This window comes from Pseudorasbora parva, chromosome 13 (assembly GCF_024679245.1).
Source record: "Pseudorasbora parva isolate DD20220531a chromosome 13, ASM2467924v1, whole genome shotgun sequence".
NCBI classification, from domain to species: domain Eukaryota; kingdom Metazoa; phylum Chordata; class Actinopteri; order Cypriniformes; family Gobionidae; genus Pseudorasbora; species Pseudorasbora parva.
In genome coordinates, this window is record NC_090184.1 from 31,073,157 (window position 1) to 31,091,137 (window position 17,981).

The 17,981-nt window shown below is 37.9% G+C and overlaps 1 protein-coding gene and 1 long non-coding RNA gene across 3 annotated transcripts in view; one reads left to right on the forward strand and one right to left on the reverse strand.

Annotated features, from left to right (window-relative positions):
- LOC137038908 (uncharacterized) overlaps positions 1 to 14,168 on the forward strand; it is a 131,721-nt gene extending 117,553 nt beyond the window's left edge. The window contains exon 4 of the long non-coding RNA XR_010897572.1: positions 13,936 to 14,168. This is a non-coding gene — a long non-coding RNA (uncharacterized lncRNA). The remainder of the gene's footprint in view (positions 1 to 13,935) is intronic.
- Positions 1 to 17,981, reverse strand: part of ajap1 (adherens junctions associated protein 1) — a 163,897-nt gene that overhangs the window by 3,478 nt on the left and 142,438 nt on the right. For both annotated transcript variants that reach the window (XM_067413915.1, XM_067413916.1), the window contains exons 3-5: positions 6,563 to 6,650; positions 3,026 to 3,268; positions 1,960 to 2,082 (exon numbers count right to left, since the gene is read on the reverse strand). In XM_067413915.1, the coding sequence (XP_067270016.1) occupies positions 2,010 to 2,082; positions 3,026 to 3,268; positions 6,563 to 6,650 (404 nt within the window). In that variant the 3' untranslated portion in view covers positions 1,960 to 2,009. The remainder of the gene's footprint in view (positions 1 to 1,959; positions 2,083 to 3,025; positions 3,269 to 6,562; positions 6,651 to 17,981) is intronic.

The window sequence follows — 17,981 nt, forward strand, 5'->3', positions numbered from 1 at the left end:
CCACACGGATCCAGGGGTTAAAGGGTTAGTTCACCCAAAAATACAATTCTGTCAATAATAACTTACCCTCATGTCGTTCAAGACCGTAAGACCTCGTTCATCTTCAGAACACAAATGAAGATATTTTTGTTGAAATCCGATGGCTCAGAAAGACACCAATGTCTTTTCCTCTCTCAAGACCCATAAAGGCACTAAACACGCTCACTAATGTTACATTGGCTCTACAATAATTTTATGAAGCGGCGAGAATATTCTTTGTGTTTTTTGTGGCGATCCGAATCATGAATCGATACACTGACTCATAACGTTTGAAACTTTGTTTTGAAATCGGCCCATCACTATATAAGTCGTTATTTAGGTTTTTTTTTGTACACAAAAACTATTCTCATCGCTTCATAAAATGATTGTACAATCACTGTGAGATGGGCTTTGTAACGACGTCTTTAGTGCCTTTGTGGGTCTTGAGAGAGGAAAAGACATTTTTGGGTGAACTAACCCTTTAATAATGGCCTTCTGAAGCTAAGTGATGCATTAGTCTAAGAAAAATATCCATATTTAAAACTTTATAATTTATATTATCTTACTTGTAAAACAAAACAGAAACAGCCATTCCCTGCCATTATATAGCTTGGATTAGCCAGGGCAATTTTTTAATAACTTTTTTAATTTAGATTGTAATCGTCTGAAAGAAGAATGTCATATACACCTAGGATGGCTTGAGGGTGAGTAATTCATTGGCTGATTTTCATTTTTGGGTGAACTATCCCAAGCTTGAACTGTTAAAAATACATTAGTACATGTAGAAATTAAAGGGTTAGTAGTAAAAAAGTTTAGTGCTCTCACAGTTCAAAAAGCTTCCTCTAAGTCTGACAAGCATAACTGGTGTGCAACGTCGTCAGGCGTAGAGGAAGCTTTTTGAACTGCGAGGTGCGGGCGCTACACTTTTTCTGTAAGTTAAATACGGAAGGCACTTCTGTATTTAACGCTAGAGAATAATTTATTATATAAAGTTTTAAATATGGATATTTTTCTTACACAAATGCATCGTTCCCTTCAGAAATTACTTTATGACTTTAGGGTGAGTAAATCCTGGGCTAATTTTTATTTTTGGGTGAACTATCCCTTTAACATTAACCTAGATTAATTGATTAGTAACATTACAATAAGGTTTTATTTGTTATTATTAGTCAACTACTAGTGAACGAATAATTACACATACATTACATAATACATTATTAAAATCAAAATTTGTATCTGTTAATATTATTATTGAACCTGATCTAACTAACAGTCAGCGGTTTTATTTGTATCACTATTGGTAAAGGGATAGTTCACCAACATGTGTATAACCTGAATAAATGTATTTGTTGTGCTGTGCGCAAAGGAAGATTCATTCATTCATTCGACTTTATTGTCCACCTTAGTGGAAATTTGTCTTCGACTTCTCCGAACAAAAATACATCAATGACACCACATTTAAACTTACATTAAAATACACACAGTTAAGAGTACAATACTACCGCCTCAACATACAACAACAGAAAAATGGAAAACAGCGCAGCTGATTATAATAATATTGATTATAGATATTTGGAAGAATGTTGGTAACCAAGCAGATCCCAGGCCCCATTGACTACCATAGTATTTTCTTTTCCTATTACAGTAGTCAATTCGAGGGTGAAATCTGCTTGGTTCCAAACATTCTCCCAAATATCTTCCTTCCTTTGTATACAGCAGAATTATCTATAGTGTGTTTCACGTCACACAATATTTCTGCTGTTGGTTTATGTCCTGTTTCAACACAATTTTTGAAACTATATGAGCTACAAGTGTGCAACTCATTTCAACTCTATGACTAGTAAACTATTCCTTTTGAACCCTGAGGAACTGGGATTTTCTGGAAAACCATGCCACAATTAAACCATGTGAACTTGAAGCCATGCAAAATATAGTACATACCAGGGCACAAACTGAAGACGTGGGCTCAACCCAAAGGTAGTAAAAGGGCCTCAACAGGAGATCTCGAACCATTTCTCAGACACAAAGGCCACAGGGATTAGCTGCCTTTCAGTGGGCGACGGTCTGAAATAGACAGACAGATCAGCTCTTCAATCCTGCAGATATAAGCACTTCTGTCCCACTCCACGATTCAAGACGCTTTTTTTTTTTTATGGCATTGCCACAAACAAAAGTGCCCACAGTTACATTTCCTCTAAAACCTCTCATCTAGGTTTTGTATTCTGAAGCATACAGTATTAAATAAAGCAGCACTGAAAATATTCATACAATTTAAGCTCATACTCATTCTTTTTTCAAGACGAGGGCAATGGAAGGACAAAAAACACACGCTTATCAGAAAAATAATGACTTTCTGGCAGATTAAACTGGTTATTTCCAAAATGCACATTAAAGGCTAAATTATTCTATTATTTAAGATTGTAGCAGAGAAAAATATTAAAGTATGTATTTTCAAACAAAGACACATTGAAAACAGAATGCAAAGCTTTTGAGACCACTGCATTTTAAAAGTTGGACTATTATTGCACTTGACAAGCTGTCATAAATAGCTCAAAAATAGCTCATGAATACTTAAAAAAACAACATGAGACAAGATGCAATGGCAAAGAGTCTGTCTGTGTGTGAATGACTGCCGTCGTGGTACATTTAAAGAGGATGATTTCAAGTTTTCTGAAGAGGTTTTAACATACAAACTGTCTATCAGCTAAAGCATAGCTTGACAAAGTCCCACTGAAAAAAAAATTATATATATATATATATATATATATATATATATATATATATATATATATATATATATATACGTATAGATTTATGCATAATATGGTCCAGTGTTCAAACGTTCTAGAATGAACATTATTTCTGACAGCACTAAACCTACGAGGAATGGTTATGAGGAATCCAAAACCTGTCAGAAAGTATGGACAGGGCTGTCAAACTTCTTGGTCAGCAGCACCAACATCAATGAGTTGATCCTATTGAATATATATGAATCATGGCCTCTTGCCTGTTTCCATTGTAGGAGGTCTTGTAAATGGGCGTGTGCTGGATCATCTCGTCCGTGTACACTGGTATGCCGGACCGCACACACTCGTGTGAGCACTGTAAACTGTCGTTGTAGGCGGTGAAGATGTCCACCTTACTGGGCACGCGGGCAGGCGTGAAGTCGGTTAGATTCTGACAGCTCTCCTCTTGCTGGTTGATCTTTCTCTGGTGGCTGCTGTGTCGGCCATTCCCGGACTGCGCACAACTACAAAAACACGCACCAAAATCACAAAGCCAACATAAAATCATACCTTGAACCGCTGTGTCTGTCCTACATTTAACATGAACTGGGGAGACAGACACAGACATATTAGCTTTGTTCCAAAAACCTAGTGAGCTGCCTCGCTGTGAATTTCATAAATAGGCATCCTAATTGAAAAGGAACCTCACACAGCGATGCCGGTAAATTACTAGAATGACTTTTCTGGTTAAAAAAAACACATGCTTTTCACACAAGCAACAGCGTTCCATCATTTTACTGGTAAGGTACCATTCACACATCAGACCCAAAATGCTGGTAATATATGCATTATTCATCATCGGAAATGACCTTTAGGGTGCTTTCACGCTAGCACTTTTGGTGCGCACCTGGGTTCAATTGACGTCAGATTTTGGTTTGTTTGGATGCTGTGAACGCGGTCTTCTGAACTCGGGTGTGCACCTGCGAGTCCCCGAGTTTGCTTAAAAAGGTGTTTGGTTCATGTGTACTCTTGTACAGTTCGTTGCTGATGTGAAGTGAACCACTGAACCACTATTAATGACATATGATTTGGTAAAAATGTGTGTTTTGTGTGTGTTTCACTCTTTTACCTGACGAGCGTCACTGACATACTGCAAGCAGAGAGTTCTAGATCTCATCTCTGCTCGTCTTCGGCGTACTTTAGAGTATTTGCAGTGCATTTGCGAGATAGATGCAAGTGTCATTACGTACTGAAGCTCTGGTAACAAAACCAATGGTTCAAAAACAAAAATATAAAAATATAATGCCGCTCACACTCGCTGTCGTTACTAAGCAACCGGGTCAACAGCTGCTGCTTTGATGACGCAAACAAACCCAGGTTCGGTCTGAAATAATATAATATGAACACAGTCCAGCGGGGGCAGGGGGAGAGGCGAGCAATCGAACTCTGGTTCGGTCCAGGCAATCGAACCAAGTGTGAAAGCACCCTTAAACGCTGGGAAACAATAGTAGTCAATTGCTGCTGAAATCGAATTGGTTACAAACATTATTCCAAATATCTTCCTTTTGTGGGGCTAAAACATTAAAACACCAACACGTATCAGCCCATTGGCCTTCATCAGGGTGTCACCAACACCCTGATGAAGGCCAATGGGCCGATACGCGCTGGTGTTTTAATGTTTTAGCCCTACCAATAAAGGCTTTTTTACTTTTGCATCCTATTGAGTGCCTGGACTTGGATTTTTTCCAAATTCTTTTTCAACATTAACCCTTCCAAGAGCACCAGAGGGTGCAAGGGATTCCAGCAGCGCTCCAGTTCTCTTTTGTCTATCTTCCTTTTGTGTTCAGCAGAAGAAAGATATCCATTCAGGTTTGGAACAAGTTGCGAGTGAGTAAATGATGACAGAATTTTTCATTTTCATATGAACTATCCCTTTAACGATAGGCCCAGCTCGAGCTTTGAGATGCAAGGTTGGGCCAATGACATTATGACATTAGTGGTGGGCTGGAGTTTTAACATTATTTCACTTTTTTCCCTGTAACAGATTTTGTAACTTTATATTATAACAAATGGGGCTGGTCTAAAAAGGGATATAAACACACCGGGCTCAGCACTAAGGAGTTTACTAGTTACTGGTTTACAGCCTGAATTGATAGATTTATGAAGATCACGGTCACTTTCTAACACTGCTTTCTAGTTTCTAAATAACAATTATTATTTTTTCATTATTTGGCGTAGGGCCAGGCCCACCCTGTTTAATTTCTTTAAAGGGATGGTTCACCAAAAAATGAACATTCTGTCAATAATTACTCGCCCTCATCTTGTCCAAACCTGTAAGATTTTTGTTCATTTTCGAAACACAAATGAAGATATTTTTGATGAACTCCGAGCGCTCTCTGACCCCTCCAAAGTTCATGTGACTAAAGTGGTTCAACACAGAGATGTTGCAATGACGTTGATGCTTATGGATGGTTCAGAAAGCTCTCTGAATTCCTCAAAAATATCTTAATTTGTGTTCTAAAGAAGAAGGAATGTTTTACTGGTTTGGAATGATTGGAATTAATGACAACTAGGGATGTTAACCGATGACCGTTTGACCGATGGTTGACCGTATCAAAGTTAACCGATCAAAGTTGTCTGTAAAAAAAGTGATCTCTAAATTAGGCTATTATAGACAGTGGACTAAACGCTACTACACTTAGCCACCTCATTCCAAAATCTTTTTGTGTGAAGTGAACAAATCCCTCACACTCAAAACCTGTTTGTACTTAATAAACCAATAAAAACATTTGGCTCGAGGTCACAGCGTTTGGGTTTGCGTGCTCACAAGGTTTGCAAAAAGTAAACAGGCTAAACACTCGAGGTTAGAGCCAAGGCAGACGACACTATGAAGCGTCATTCCGCATATGATGGGCTTACATTTGGAAATATATTACATCTACATTTCAGTGGTAACACATAAGGTGTTGATCGTCTTTCTTTATTATTGTTAGCACTACCTCGAACTAAAGCGCCGTCTCTTCGGAGCTGTCATTTTCTAAAAATGAGCCGCGGCAATGTTTCAAATGAGCTTCTAAAGGCTAGACAAATTCCTTTATTTTCAACGCGATCACCTTGTACCCAAACCATTTCAAAACTAAGGAGCCATTTGTCCTCCGATTACAAACAAGCTCCTCGGCGCCGCGTTTGCGGGACTCAGTGACGTGAGTGGAAGGGAGGCGGTGGCGCCGGGATAGTGTGTGTGTGTGTGTGTGTGTGTGTGTGTGTGTGTGTGTGTGTGTGTGAGAGCGGGAGGCAGAGAGGCAGAGAGATGCGACACTTGCGAAATTGCAGGCGCGGCACGCGGCTGTTATTTCAAATAGCGCAGCATATTTTAAACTAATCGATCAACCGGCTAATGATGCTCGGTGGTCGGTCAAGAAAATGTTTAGTTTTCGCCATCCCTAATGACAACATTTTCGTTTTGGGGTGAACTAACCCTTTAATTAATCTAATCTTGGCAATGAACAGTTTCAAAACATTTTTCATGTCAAAAGACTTTTTCACTAAACATTGCAATGCACTCTGGGATTGACCTCTCTGAGGAGAAGAAGGGATCTTAAGTGTCTGCCTACGGATGAAGCTCACTAGGTTTGGGAAAAAGCGATTGTATCCAGATATCTCGGTGCAATAAGGGGTCACTGTCCACATCGACAGACAAGAGGGATAGAGAAGGACAGATAGAAAAGATGATAAACAGACAGAGGGACAGGAATAGGGAGAGACAGACAGACAGAAAATTCATTGGCACACAGCTAAAAGAAAAGAATGTTTCCTACCAGTTTTTAAGGACTAGAGTAGTGATCAAGGCTGCGACGATCATGATGAGGGACACAGTGATGGTGATGATCTGGTGAACAGCCAGACCTAAGAAGAGAAAAACAAAGAGCACAGTTATCAATGTCTCCATGGCAACTAACATGGGCGCGCACCAGTGCCTTTTGTAAGGTATTTATTGTAATAACACTGATACTGCATCTTAACATGTCTGCCACTATGACAGTAATTCAGTGGTTCCATTTATTTGACCATTTCACAGTCTGGATCATGAAATGACTTGACAAAGCAACAGGGAGACGATGGCAATCACACCAGCTGGCTAAAGGTCAGCAAACAACAATTAATGCAGAACAAGAACTCTCTGTTCCAGAATAAAGTGTGTAAAGAGTGCCACAAGAACTATGAGCTACACGGTCTTTCTCACTCCGTCACTCCTGAATGGATAGAAATGAGACCCCGCGGGGAGCCGCAGTTACAGACTTTTAGATATAAAGAGAGTGCCACGACTTCCATTTCTTGCTGCCGCTGATAAGAGTGAAGGAAGCAATTTTATGGATCTCCCCATCAATATTAAAGTGTTTGTGTGCGGGTCTGCGAGGAACAGCGGCATCCATATTAAAGTATCTGGGATATGAGAATGCATTACAGTTTGGCGCATTTATTTAAGTGGTTGGTTTGCCGAGCCTAAAGGAGTTTCACAGCTCCAACTTTCATTTATTCACAGAACCATATCAGAGTTATAACACTAGTTTACATGGGCGTCACTAGGCCCTTTTTAAGGGGGCTTCAGCCTCACTGGTCTGTCACTGCTCGTCAATGTCAAAATATTTGACAAAACCAATCAAATCAGAGTAGGTGGGATTTATGTTCACACAAGCTAAAGAGGCTGAAAGTGAATTTTAGCAGTGTGATGATGTGAAGTGCAAGATATGTATTTAGCTTAACCATAGACTGTAAAAAAACGAAATATTTCATATTTGTCAGCTGATTCTTTAAGTCAGGAATGTTAAACAAATTACAAAGATATTCATCCAAATTAATAAAATGTTGTCTAATGTTGCCATTTTGAATCAAAAACAGACCTATGTAATAAGATTTCATAATGTAATTAACAAACAAGAAATATTAACAATTCCATTTTCTTCAGATTAGGCATAAGTTTAATAATGATTGTGTACATATTGTAAATTATTATGATTAAATTTGTAGCCTTCAGTAAATTAAAAAATCAGCATTTTTCAGCCTGTTATGGGGATAAGATTAGTAATGAATGTGTGAATATTGTGAATTAATTTAATAAACGTAGTTACCTAGCTTTCCTGGTAGCCTTCAGTAAATGAACGTGTCTATTAATATCAGTTAACCATATGTTTACTTTCTTTTCTGAAGAAACATCTTCAGAACATCTTAAAATGCACATATGTACATCATAGAAATTCTACATGTTCTCGGGGGACCATACCCACCAACCCCCTAACTACCTCACATTTGGCATCTCAGCGTTTAGAAACTTTCCTATATTCCTGGGTACGATTGGATAAAGGATGTACAATTTGGTCATGCAAAGTAAGGCATTAATATTTGCTAAGCACGTTATACGTTATTTTTCACTTTTCTAATATTTTTTTAATTTTTACTGAAAATAACTGCTTTTCCGATCTGATATGCGATGGGAAAAGGAAATAGAGCGAGTTCAGCAAAAGGCGGATTCGAACCTCAGGTCAATTTGCATAAATATTTATTGCTATGCGTCTCACCCCTACACTATTGTTGCTGTAAATGATTCTGTCTCATATTATTTGACAGGCTACATGCAAAATGTATCATTTGTTTATCACATCACAGGACCCTCTAAATAAATAAATGAAGGCAAAAACGTGCAAAACATACGCATGTTGCGCATCTTGATTTTAGGTTAAATTGACATTTTATGCATCAACTACCCATATACTTTGCTTCTGCTGCTTGCTGCCAAGAATATCTGAGGCTGAAACCAGATTTACAGTAACACATGTTGACTGGATTTTGCTGTGTGGAATATTTGCTTTCATGAAGACTGCATAGGTGTAACTGAGAAGGAATCAAAAAGTTGTATTCCTTGATTTGATTTATAGATATTTGGGGTGGCCAGAAAAAAAAACATTAGGTAAAAACAGTGTTTAGCTGGAAATAAAAATAGATTATTTTTTTTATTTTTTTTGGAGGTATACAAAATAATAAATTCCACCACCATTCTCAGTTTGCAACCACTCTGCTGTCTGACTGTTTGCATTATTCAGTATGTAGTAATACAAGAGATACATCATCTCACAAATAGCGTTGTCTTCCTAATGCATTTTTTTATTTAGCTAACAGGGCAGAAAATATAAGTGCTTGTCCTATGTGTGTGCGTTTGTCAGTTTACACATCATTTCTTTTTCTAGTGCCCTTGTATTAGATGTCTCTCATTTTAGAGTCAATTACAGGCATGTCTTAGTTCTGGCAGAAATGGCCAAGATGTGCTATACTGTGCTGCTGTGCAAAAAAAAAAAAAACGGTTTACCTAACCCTACTGACCTGTGAGGTGCTGAGTCCCTCAAGTTCTGACTGAATAATCAAGGAGAGAGAGCGAGACTACAGAAAGACAGATGGATATAAACAGCAGTGAGAGAGAGAGAGAGAGAGAGAGAGAGAGAGAGAGAGAGAGAGAGAGAGAGAGAGAGAGTGAGAGAGAGAGAGAGAGAGAGAGAGAGAGAGAGAGAGAGAAAGAGAGAGAGAGAGAGCTAAATGCCTTTTGTGCACATTTACAAACCTGTACATGTATGTGTGAATGTGACGTTAAGCATCTGGTCCAGTTCTGACGGATTACATTAGCCCTAAAGGCCAACAAGCTCTGCTGAGCTGTGCTCTTAATGGTACATTGAGAATGTATGAGAATTCATTCCCTGCTCCCTCTTCATATTAACTAGTCTTACTTCAGCAAGCAAACTAAATGAGTTGAATAAATATTTATGTCTAGGAGAATAAACTGTAGTGTAACAAAACGCTTCGACCTACAATCAACGTGCTTCAATTATGTTTTTGTAACTGAACAAGAAAAGCAAATAAAATGGCTTTTACAATCTGGGATAGGTTTGAACAGCGTATTTACAACCTAGCTTTTAGTTTTAATGGGGTCGTAAGATGCCTTTTCATGGTTTCCTTTTTCTTGTGTTGTGTTCCAAAAGAGAAGGCAGATTCTCCCACAAAGAAAGAAGCCACGGCTTCTGTTCTCGTAGAAGTGTTGTCATATTTCTGTGTGAAAACAGCACTTGATTTGGCCTTCTGAAAGCGGACGCAATTAGGAATCAGAGGTTAGGGTTTATTTACAACACTGTTCAAGAACAGTACAAACCAAATGTATGTGTGTGTCCAGCGCATTTTAAGGAGGACAGTTTCCTGAACCTGGAAGAGTACAAGGTCGGCTGTGCATAAAGGCTATTTCTAAAAAATGGGGTGCTTCTGAATCAGAGTCTGTATATATGTTTTATTATTTACATTTACGCATTTGGCAGACGCTTTTATCCAAAGCGACTTACATTGCATTCAAGGTACACATTTTACATCATTTTCAAATCTCAATTCTCAATGTTCAATTATGGTAAGGGGCGTTACATTTCCAACACACACACTGGGTCAGCTGGCCAATCAGAGCACACCCAGCTTTTCGGAAGGAGGGGCTTTGTAGAAATTGACGCATTTTAGAAAGATGGGGTACAGAAGAGCTACAATAATGTACAGTATGTAAAAACATTCTTCTACACCCAATCCAAAAAATAATAATCTTCAAAATCATATGACCCCTTTAAGTCCTGTATCAGACTGCATATTTTAGTGTGCTCTCTTCGTGTTGTGTATAAATAGAAAACATTTATGTACAAGGTTATAGCTGAAAGTGAACACACTGAAAAGCACAGTCAAGGAACCTAAATTGGCAAGCCACCTTAAATTAAGCGCTTCAAACGGAATGTGTAAAGCATTTATGTTCCACAATTTTCTAGATATTTTGCCTATAGAAATGGAATTTTCATAAATGTAAAATCATGTTACTGACGGATATACACCCTGCAGACCCAACTCTCTATATTGACATTTTTCATTATTAATTATTAGCACAGCCTTTGCTAATTTGTTAATAACATGTAAAAAAAAAAAAAAAAAAAAAAAAATATATATATATATATATATATATATATATATATATATATATATATATATATATATATATATATATATATTACCACATACATTATTATGGTGGTTGTCACTATATGCAAAGGGAACAAAACAATTTTAGTAGCAGTGTGTATTGCTGAATTTACTTTACTTTTCTTGTTTGTAAATTACAGTTTTATACAGGTTATTCTGTAAATATGTTTACTGTTTAATGTATTTTTGTATTCACTATGTAGCACCCAATTGTACATTAAATTCGGCGGCCATCTTTGAAACGTCTCTCGGGTAGCTTCAGTCATGCAAGGACAGCTAGTCTCTTTGAATAGGGAAACATCAGATTCTCCAAAGCTGTTTACCAAGCTTATGATTCAATTTCCTATATGGAATCACCAATGAGATCTGGCAACAACTCTACATAAATGTTGGGTCTTATGCTTAAATACCGTTAAAACAATTTAGATTTAGGCTGAACCAGCCTAAGCATGCGTCTCAGAACAATGACTGTTTCTATAGCAACCGAAGCTTCTAACTGCAGCTGCAGTGACACGCTAGCTGTGTCTTATTTCAGAAGGCTGCGTCCTCCGGAGGTCGCATTTGAAGGCTGCATGACTCATAAGGCTGTCTCATTTCAAAAAAAGTGAGTAGGACACTCCAAATGCAACCTTCAATTATACAATTATTTGCGTCACCGTTAACAACCGTCATTTTTTTTTTATTATTATATGAAAAAACGGCACCACTGCCAGATATACATGCAAGCGTTGATATGGTGTTTAAATGTAAGTAGATCAAGCTTGTTTTTATTTTTTAAGCTCTTACCTCAAACAGGTTGGTAAACAGGATTACAACTGTTTAGTGATTTTTAAACGTTTAGAACAGTACATTGCTGTCAAGAAAAGAAACATTTCATAGTCATTTTCAAGTTATAAATAATTTTCATTCATATAACTGGTGTGAGAGCGCAACGAGGCTGAACGTGTTGTCATAGCAACGTGATACTTCCTGCCTATATGTCGTATAAAGGACGTCTCGTTTAATTCTGATCAAGGACACTCCGTATACTGTATCCTACACAGGATGTGTCCGCCGGAGGACGCAGCCTTCGAAATTTAACGAAATGAGACTCAGCTGCTGACTATCAATAAGCTATTGGCTCTCTAATTTAGAAGGCAGGGCTTATTCTTTCTATATAACGTTTTTGGTAACACCTTGCTGGTTTCTTGTTTGACCTAGAGGAGAATTCGTCACGGTTCAGAGGAGTTCAGGCACTCGTTTACTTCATATTGATGTTCTGACCCTTCCTGATTGCTTAGCTGGCACTATGACTGATGGAAGCACACATATGCATCTGGGAAATGCTCGGTTCACTTTCCCTCTCTGTGTCCCATGTCCGGGTCAGGGCTGGATTAATTTTATCTCAGTCCCTGGCCTGAACACTGCTCCTTGGCATGGAATCCCCGAGCTACACCAACACATAAACATATCGGACAGCTATTTAAATTTCCCTCTCACTCTCGCTCTCACTCCCTCAGTGCCTCTTGCTATGAAATGGAAGCCAGCAGATTGAATTGAGAGAGTGTGTCGGGTGATATATTCAGGTGTTTATGCATCTGTGAAATTTTATGAGACGAGCTCTCAGTCCTTGACCTTGCTCTGAGTCAAAACTCTCGTTGACTTCTTGGCCTGTTGTTTTATGTATTGATTTCTCTTTGAAAGATTCATTCCTTCCCCCATTCTGTCACACCGAACCCATCACATTTGTGTAATATAGAGCTTTATAATACCAGAGTAGATGAATGCAAATGTATCTCCATTATATTCTTATTACTCCAGCCCAGGCTGAGAGAACAGGACGTATATCGCCTTGTCTCACCTGGTCCTGCAATGAGAGAGATAGGCCCACCAATTCCAATCAGGGAAAGTGTCAAAAGAGAAACGCAGGCTGGTGCAGTGGTACCAGACACCCTCCTTCTTAACTCCGCTAGTGATGGAGTCACCTTGCTTCAGGTGCTCGGGGTGAGCCTTTGTTTCCCTGGGCGCCTTGCCAATATACAGGACAAAAGAGCCTGACTCTCAGAGGAACTGTACTTCTCAAACTGCCCAAATTTCAGAGACGTGCAGCTCTTACACCTAAAGATTACTGCTAAATGTCTCTACAAGAGCAAGCTGGACAATTAAACTTCCATGGAGTGCTGTTTGTTAGTTATATCTAAGAGTTCAGGGTTTGGCTGTTAGCAGGATTTAGTTAGCCCCAGTTGGTTGATTCTGTAACTACATGTCTACATTAGACTAAATTCTATTCAGAGTTCAGACTTGGTTTTCTGGTGGTGTTGATTTAAATGCAACATAAAATGAAAAACTTACTGCATATGCTTTCTTAATAAACATTCCATTGGTCTGATTGGTGCATGTTATTCTAAAGGAAAATGTTTGGTTTCATTTTTTTTTTTTTTTTTTTATCAAAATGGCAATAACTTTCTCAGTAATATATTTTTTTTCTCTGAAAAAATATTTGTTAAAAAAATTCCCAATCAGAGATGTTGTGTGTGTGTGTGTGTGTGTGTGTGTGTGTGTGTGTGTGTGTGTGTGTGTGTGTGTGTGTGTGTGTGTGTGTGTACGTAGGGGAGATGCTCAATTGGTGTTTATGGTTGAGTGCAAAAGATTTCACCCTTACAACTGAAATGACAAGAGAAGCTTATTTAATTAATCATCAAAGTTAAGGTTTGTGAATTTTTAGTAAAATCCGGAAAATATGATTTTATTGTCTCTACACTGGCTACCTAATAATCTCCGTATCAATTCCAAAGCGTTGCCACTGACCTATAAGGCCCTAAATGTCCATAAAATGCCCTGCAATCCATGACACTGAGGCATTGGACCTATTTAAGGTCACACAACTCTGGACTTTTGGTAGTGCCTTGGATATCCACTAAAGGAGGGGAGGCATTTTCACATTTTGGCTTCTAAAATCTGGTATAGCTTTCCTGATGATGTCTGGGGCTCACAGACTCTCTCCCAGTTGAAATCTGGGCTATAGATTTAGCCAAGCATTCAAATGATACATCTCATAACACAAAACAACCAGTTACATCAGATCAAATGCACATGCATATCTATTGCTTGAAATGTCATGAAAAGCAGCTATACTAAATATTTTCCATTTGCTTTCTGTTTCTAGCGAACTAGAGATTACGCCAGCTCCAGTTTGGATTTGGAACACCTGTGAAGAGAGAACGCCAGCCCCTGCGGGTACGCCAACTCTAAATCAACATACACAACTGCCAAATGTTCTATATATTGTGATCATTATGATCACAACTTGTTCTGTAACAATTTTTACTTTATAAATTATGATAAAATAGGTTAGTAAATACTATTTTGTATTACAAAAGAAATGTACATCTGTGTTGAACCCCCCACTACATCCCTGCCATAAGATCCTGAAAGATACTGTAACATCTGCTTAACCTGGAAATACATTGAATTATGCCATTGTCTTGTTTATTTGTGGTAGGGCTGGGCGATATGGCCAAAATTTCATATCCCGATATAGCTCATTTGATATCCCGATAACGATATACATAACGATATAGCAACCTTTCTATTAATTCAGTTTATGAATAGTCTATACAAAATTGCAATGTGGAAATGCAGTTTGAAATGATATACAAAACAAATAAAGGTAGTAGCCTATGGACTACATTTTTATTTTATTTAGAACCTTTTTTTAAAGCAAGACTGTTAGTAAAGTTAACACCTGCCTAGGGATGTTAACCGATGAACGTTTGACCGATGGCTGACCGTATCAACGTTAACCGATCAAAGTTGTATGTTAAAATAAATAAAAAAAGTGATCTCTAAATTAGGCTATTATAGACAGTGGACTAAACGCTACTACAGTTGGCCGTCTCATTCCAAAATCTTTTTGTGTGATTGAACATATCCCTCGCACTCAATTTTTCATAACTCGCCTGTTTGTACTTAATAAACCAATAAAACATTTGGCGCGAGGTCACAGTGTTTGGGTTTGCGCGCTCACAAGGTTTGCAAAAAGTAAACACTCGAGGTTAGAGCCAGGGCAGACGACAGGATGAAGCGTGCATTTCGCTTAAGATGGGCTTACATTTGGAAATATATTACACATAAGGTGTTGATCGTCTTTCTTTATTATTGTTAGCAGTAACGTTACCTCAAACTAAAGCGGCGTCTCTTCGGAGCTGTCATTTTCTTAAATGAGCCGCGGCAATGATTCAAATGAGCTTCTAAGGCTGGACAAACGCCTTTATTTTCAACGCGATCACCTTGTACCCAAACCATTTCGAAACTAAGGAGCCATTTGTCCTCTGATTACAAACAAGCTCCTCTGCGGCGCGTTTGCGGGACTCGTGTTTCGCGCTGTGGGGGATTTTAAAAAAGTGACGTGAGTGGAAGGGAGGCTGCAGCGCGTGTGTGTGTGAGTGAGAGAGCGAGAGAGAGACAGAGGGAGCGCGTTTATGTATTGCATGGGCACGCCGTGGCGTGAGGTGCATCTTGACGTAAAATTCTGCCATAAACGCCTTATCGTGGCGTAAGCGATAGAGCCTTATATAAAACGATAGACATTTTCTATCGTCCAGACGATATATTTCGTCATATCGCCCAGCCCTAATTTGTGGGTTCAATTTTTGCAATTAACTTGCAGCTTATTGGCATGCATATTACTATGATATCACTATGATTATTAGTACTTGCAAAGCACATATTAACGCCTTATTCTGCATGGCCTTATTCTACATCCCTCAGGCCTACCAAATACCTGATCTTAACAACTTAAGTATGTGTTCCCCATACTAAAGTGTTACAGAGTAAACTGGTCCAGACAAAATTAGGCCTAACAAAGTGAAATGTCATGAGACTGACATTAAAATGGGACAGTAGTTGAAAGAAAAGAGTTTAAAAAAAAATCTAGGACAAATATAAAACCCAAATAGCACAGTTTATGCAGACAGGACCTTGAAAATATATGCAAAGGAGACACATACACAGGGGGCAGTATTTTAACTGAAGGTTATGCGTTTGTGCTGCTGGCCGGGGCCCCATTGAGAAGAGACCACAGAGACAGACAAACACTCCACTATCCACCTAAAGGACATTTAGAGGTTTGGAGCGGGACATCGTGTGGATCTGTCGGCTAAATGCTCTATTAGTGCAGCCCGGGCCTGGCATCTGCAGCTACAGATGGTTGTAAAGGACTGGTGAGATGGAGTGGAAAGAAAATGCCTTCACTGAGTGCTTTCAATCATGTTGCGGTTTGGCTGGAGGAGTGCTCATGGCAAAGCAACAGCTTTGAGTTCACATTCAAAAGGCAAGAACATGAAAACCAAAAAAGGAACTTCATAGTTTGCATGGAGGAGTATCCAGGTCCATCAAACTTCAAACGAACTGCTGTGCAGACGGCAAGTTTAAATTGACTTTACAGCAGCATCAATCTCACCAAAATCACACCTTGGAATTTACTCGGTGCAAATCCCAGCACTAACACCGGTGATTTTTCACAGTAATCTAAAAAGTGGATTTAGTTTTAATGGGAATGTTGTAATTTCATTATAAGTGAAATTTCAGAGAGAAAGAGAGACAGACAGCAAGAGCAATCATTCATCCCAAGATGACTGTGCGCTATTAAAAATGTTCTTTTTGACTCTGTGTTAAAAATGATTAGTCTATGCACATATTCTCTGTGCACGCAGACTCTCTGGGGTTTAGGAATCTATTTTTAAATCATTTTCTAAAAGCAATTATGCATTTTCTGTAATATGGGGATTTGCAGTGGAATGTCAAATTCAGAATCTAAGTCCCTCTTGCACCCCTCTTTCTGATGACAGATATATGAATATACAGTAGCTGCCATCGAGGACATTCTATCGACCTTTAACCCACAGGCTGGGGGGCTTTTTTGCCCCTTTAGGTTATCTTCTAGTAAGAACAAACTTCTTTTGCACACTTTTATCTTCTATTTAAGAATTTCAGTGCACACTACTGTCTTGTTACTACTGTCCAAGCCTTGTTTTTGCACTAGGCTGCATTTATTTGAAGAAAAAAAAAAAAAAAAAAAAAAAAAAAAAAAAAACATAAGTAAAACTATAATAATGGGACATAATAATACAATGTACTTCAATGTAATTTCTTCCTGTAAATCAGCCATTACTCCAGTCTTCAATGTCACATGATCCTTCAGAAATCTGTAGGATCTCTAATATATGAAACATTTCTTATTATCAACAAAGATGATTTTTGTATTAATTTTGAGGATTCTTTGATGAATAGAAATTGTAAAAGAACAGCATTTATTTGAAATAAAAGTTGTTTGTAACAGTGTACAATTCTTTACTGACACTTTTGATCAATAAAAACATAAATAAAAGTAATTTTGGTAACACTTTCTTATTAGCATGCATAATACTAAAATATTGACTGTTTATCAGTACTTATAAAGCACATATTAACGCTTTATTCTGCATGACCTTATTCTACATCCCTATTCTACCCAATACCTAAACTTAACAACTACTTTACTACCTTTTAATAAGCAGTAATTAGTTTATGAGTTTATTGAGGTCAAGTCCTAGTTAATAGTTAATAGTGAGAATTGGACCCTTCTTTAAAATAAATAAATAGTATATAATATGAACTCAAACATGAAAAAAGGAAACTTTCATTCATCATTTCCTCACCCTCATATTTATTTCTGTAAGTTTATTTCTTCTGTGGAACATAAAATAACATATTTTGGGAAATGTCTTTTTTCTTCTTTTTTTTTGATCCACACAATGAAAGTCAGTGTGTTGTTTTGAAGCCACTGACATTCTTAGAATGTATTCTTTTATGCAGTAAAAGCGTGGAGTAGGGGTGGTTCCCTGGCATATTTATATGTTAAATATAAATAAATAAAAATGTTTTAGCAAAAATGTTTTGTCTAATTTGAAACATTAATGACTTCAACCTGCAACATGTCTATAGCCAACATTAAGAATTAATGACCATTTCTACAGTCAGAGAGAGCCTTTGACTTACCACTTTCTCAACGATTAATGAACTGACAACACCGCTGATAAAGATTACACCGCATATTTTACAAGAAAATATATTTGGTCAGTGACTTTGATCTTTAACCTTAGATATTGATGATTCAGTGTTGCTCTTAACAAAAAAACAACAATAAAACGCAATAAATAAAAGATCTTTGGA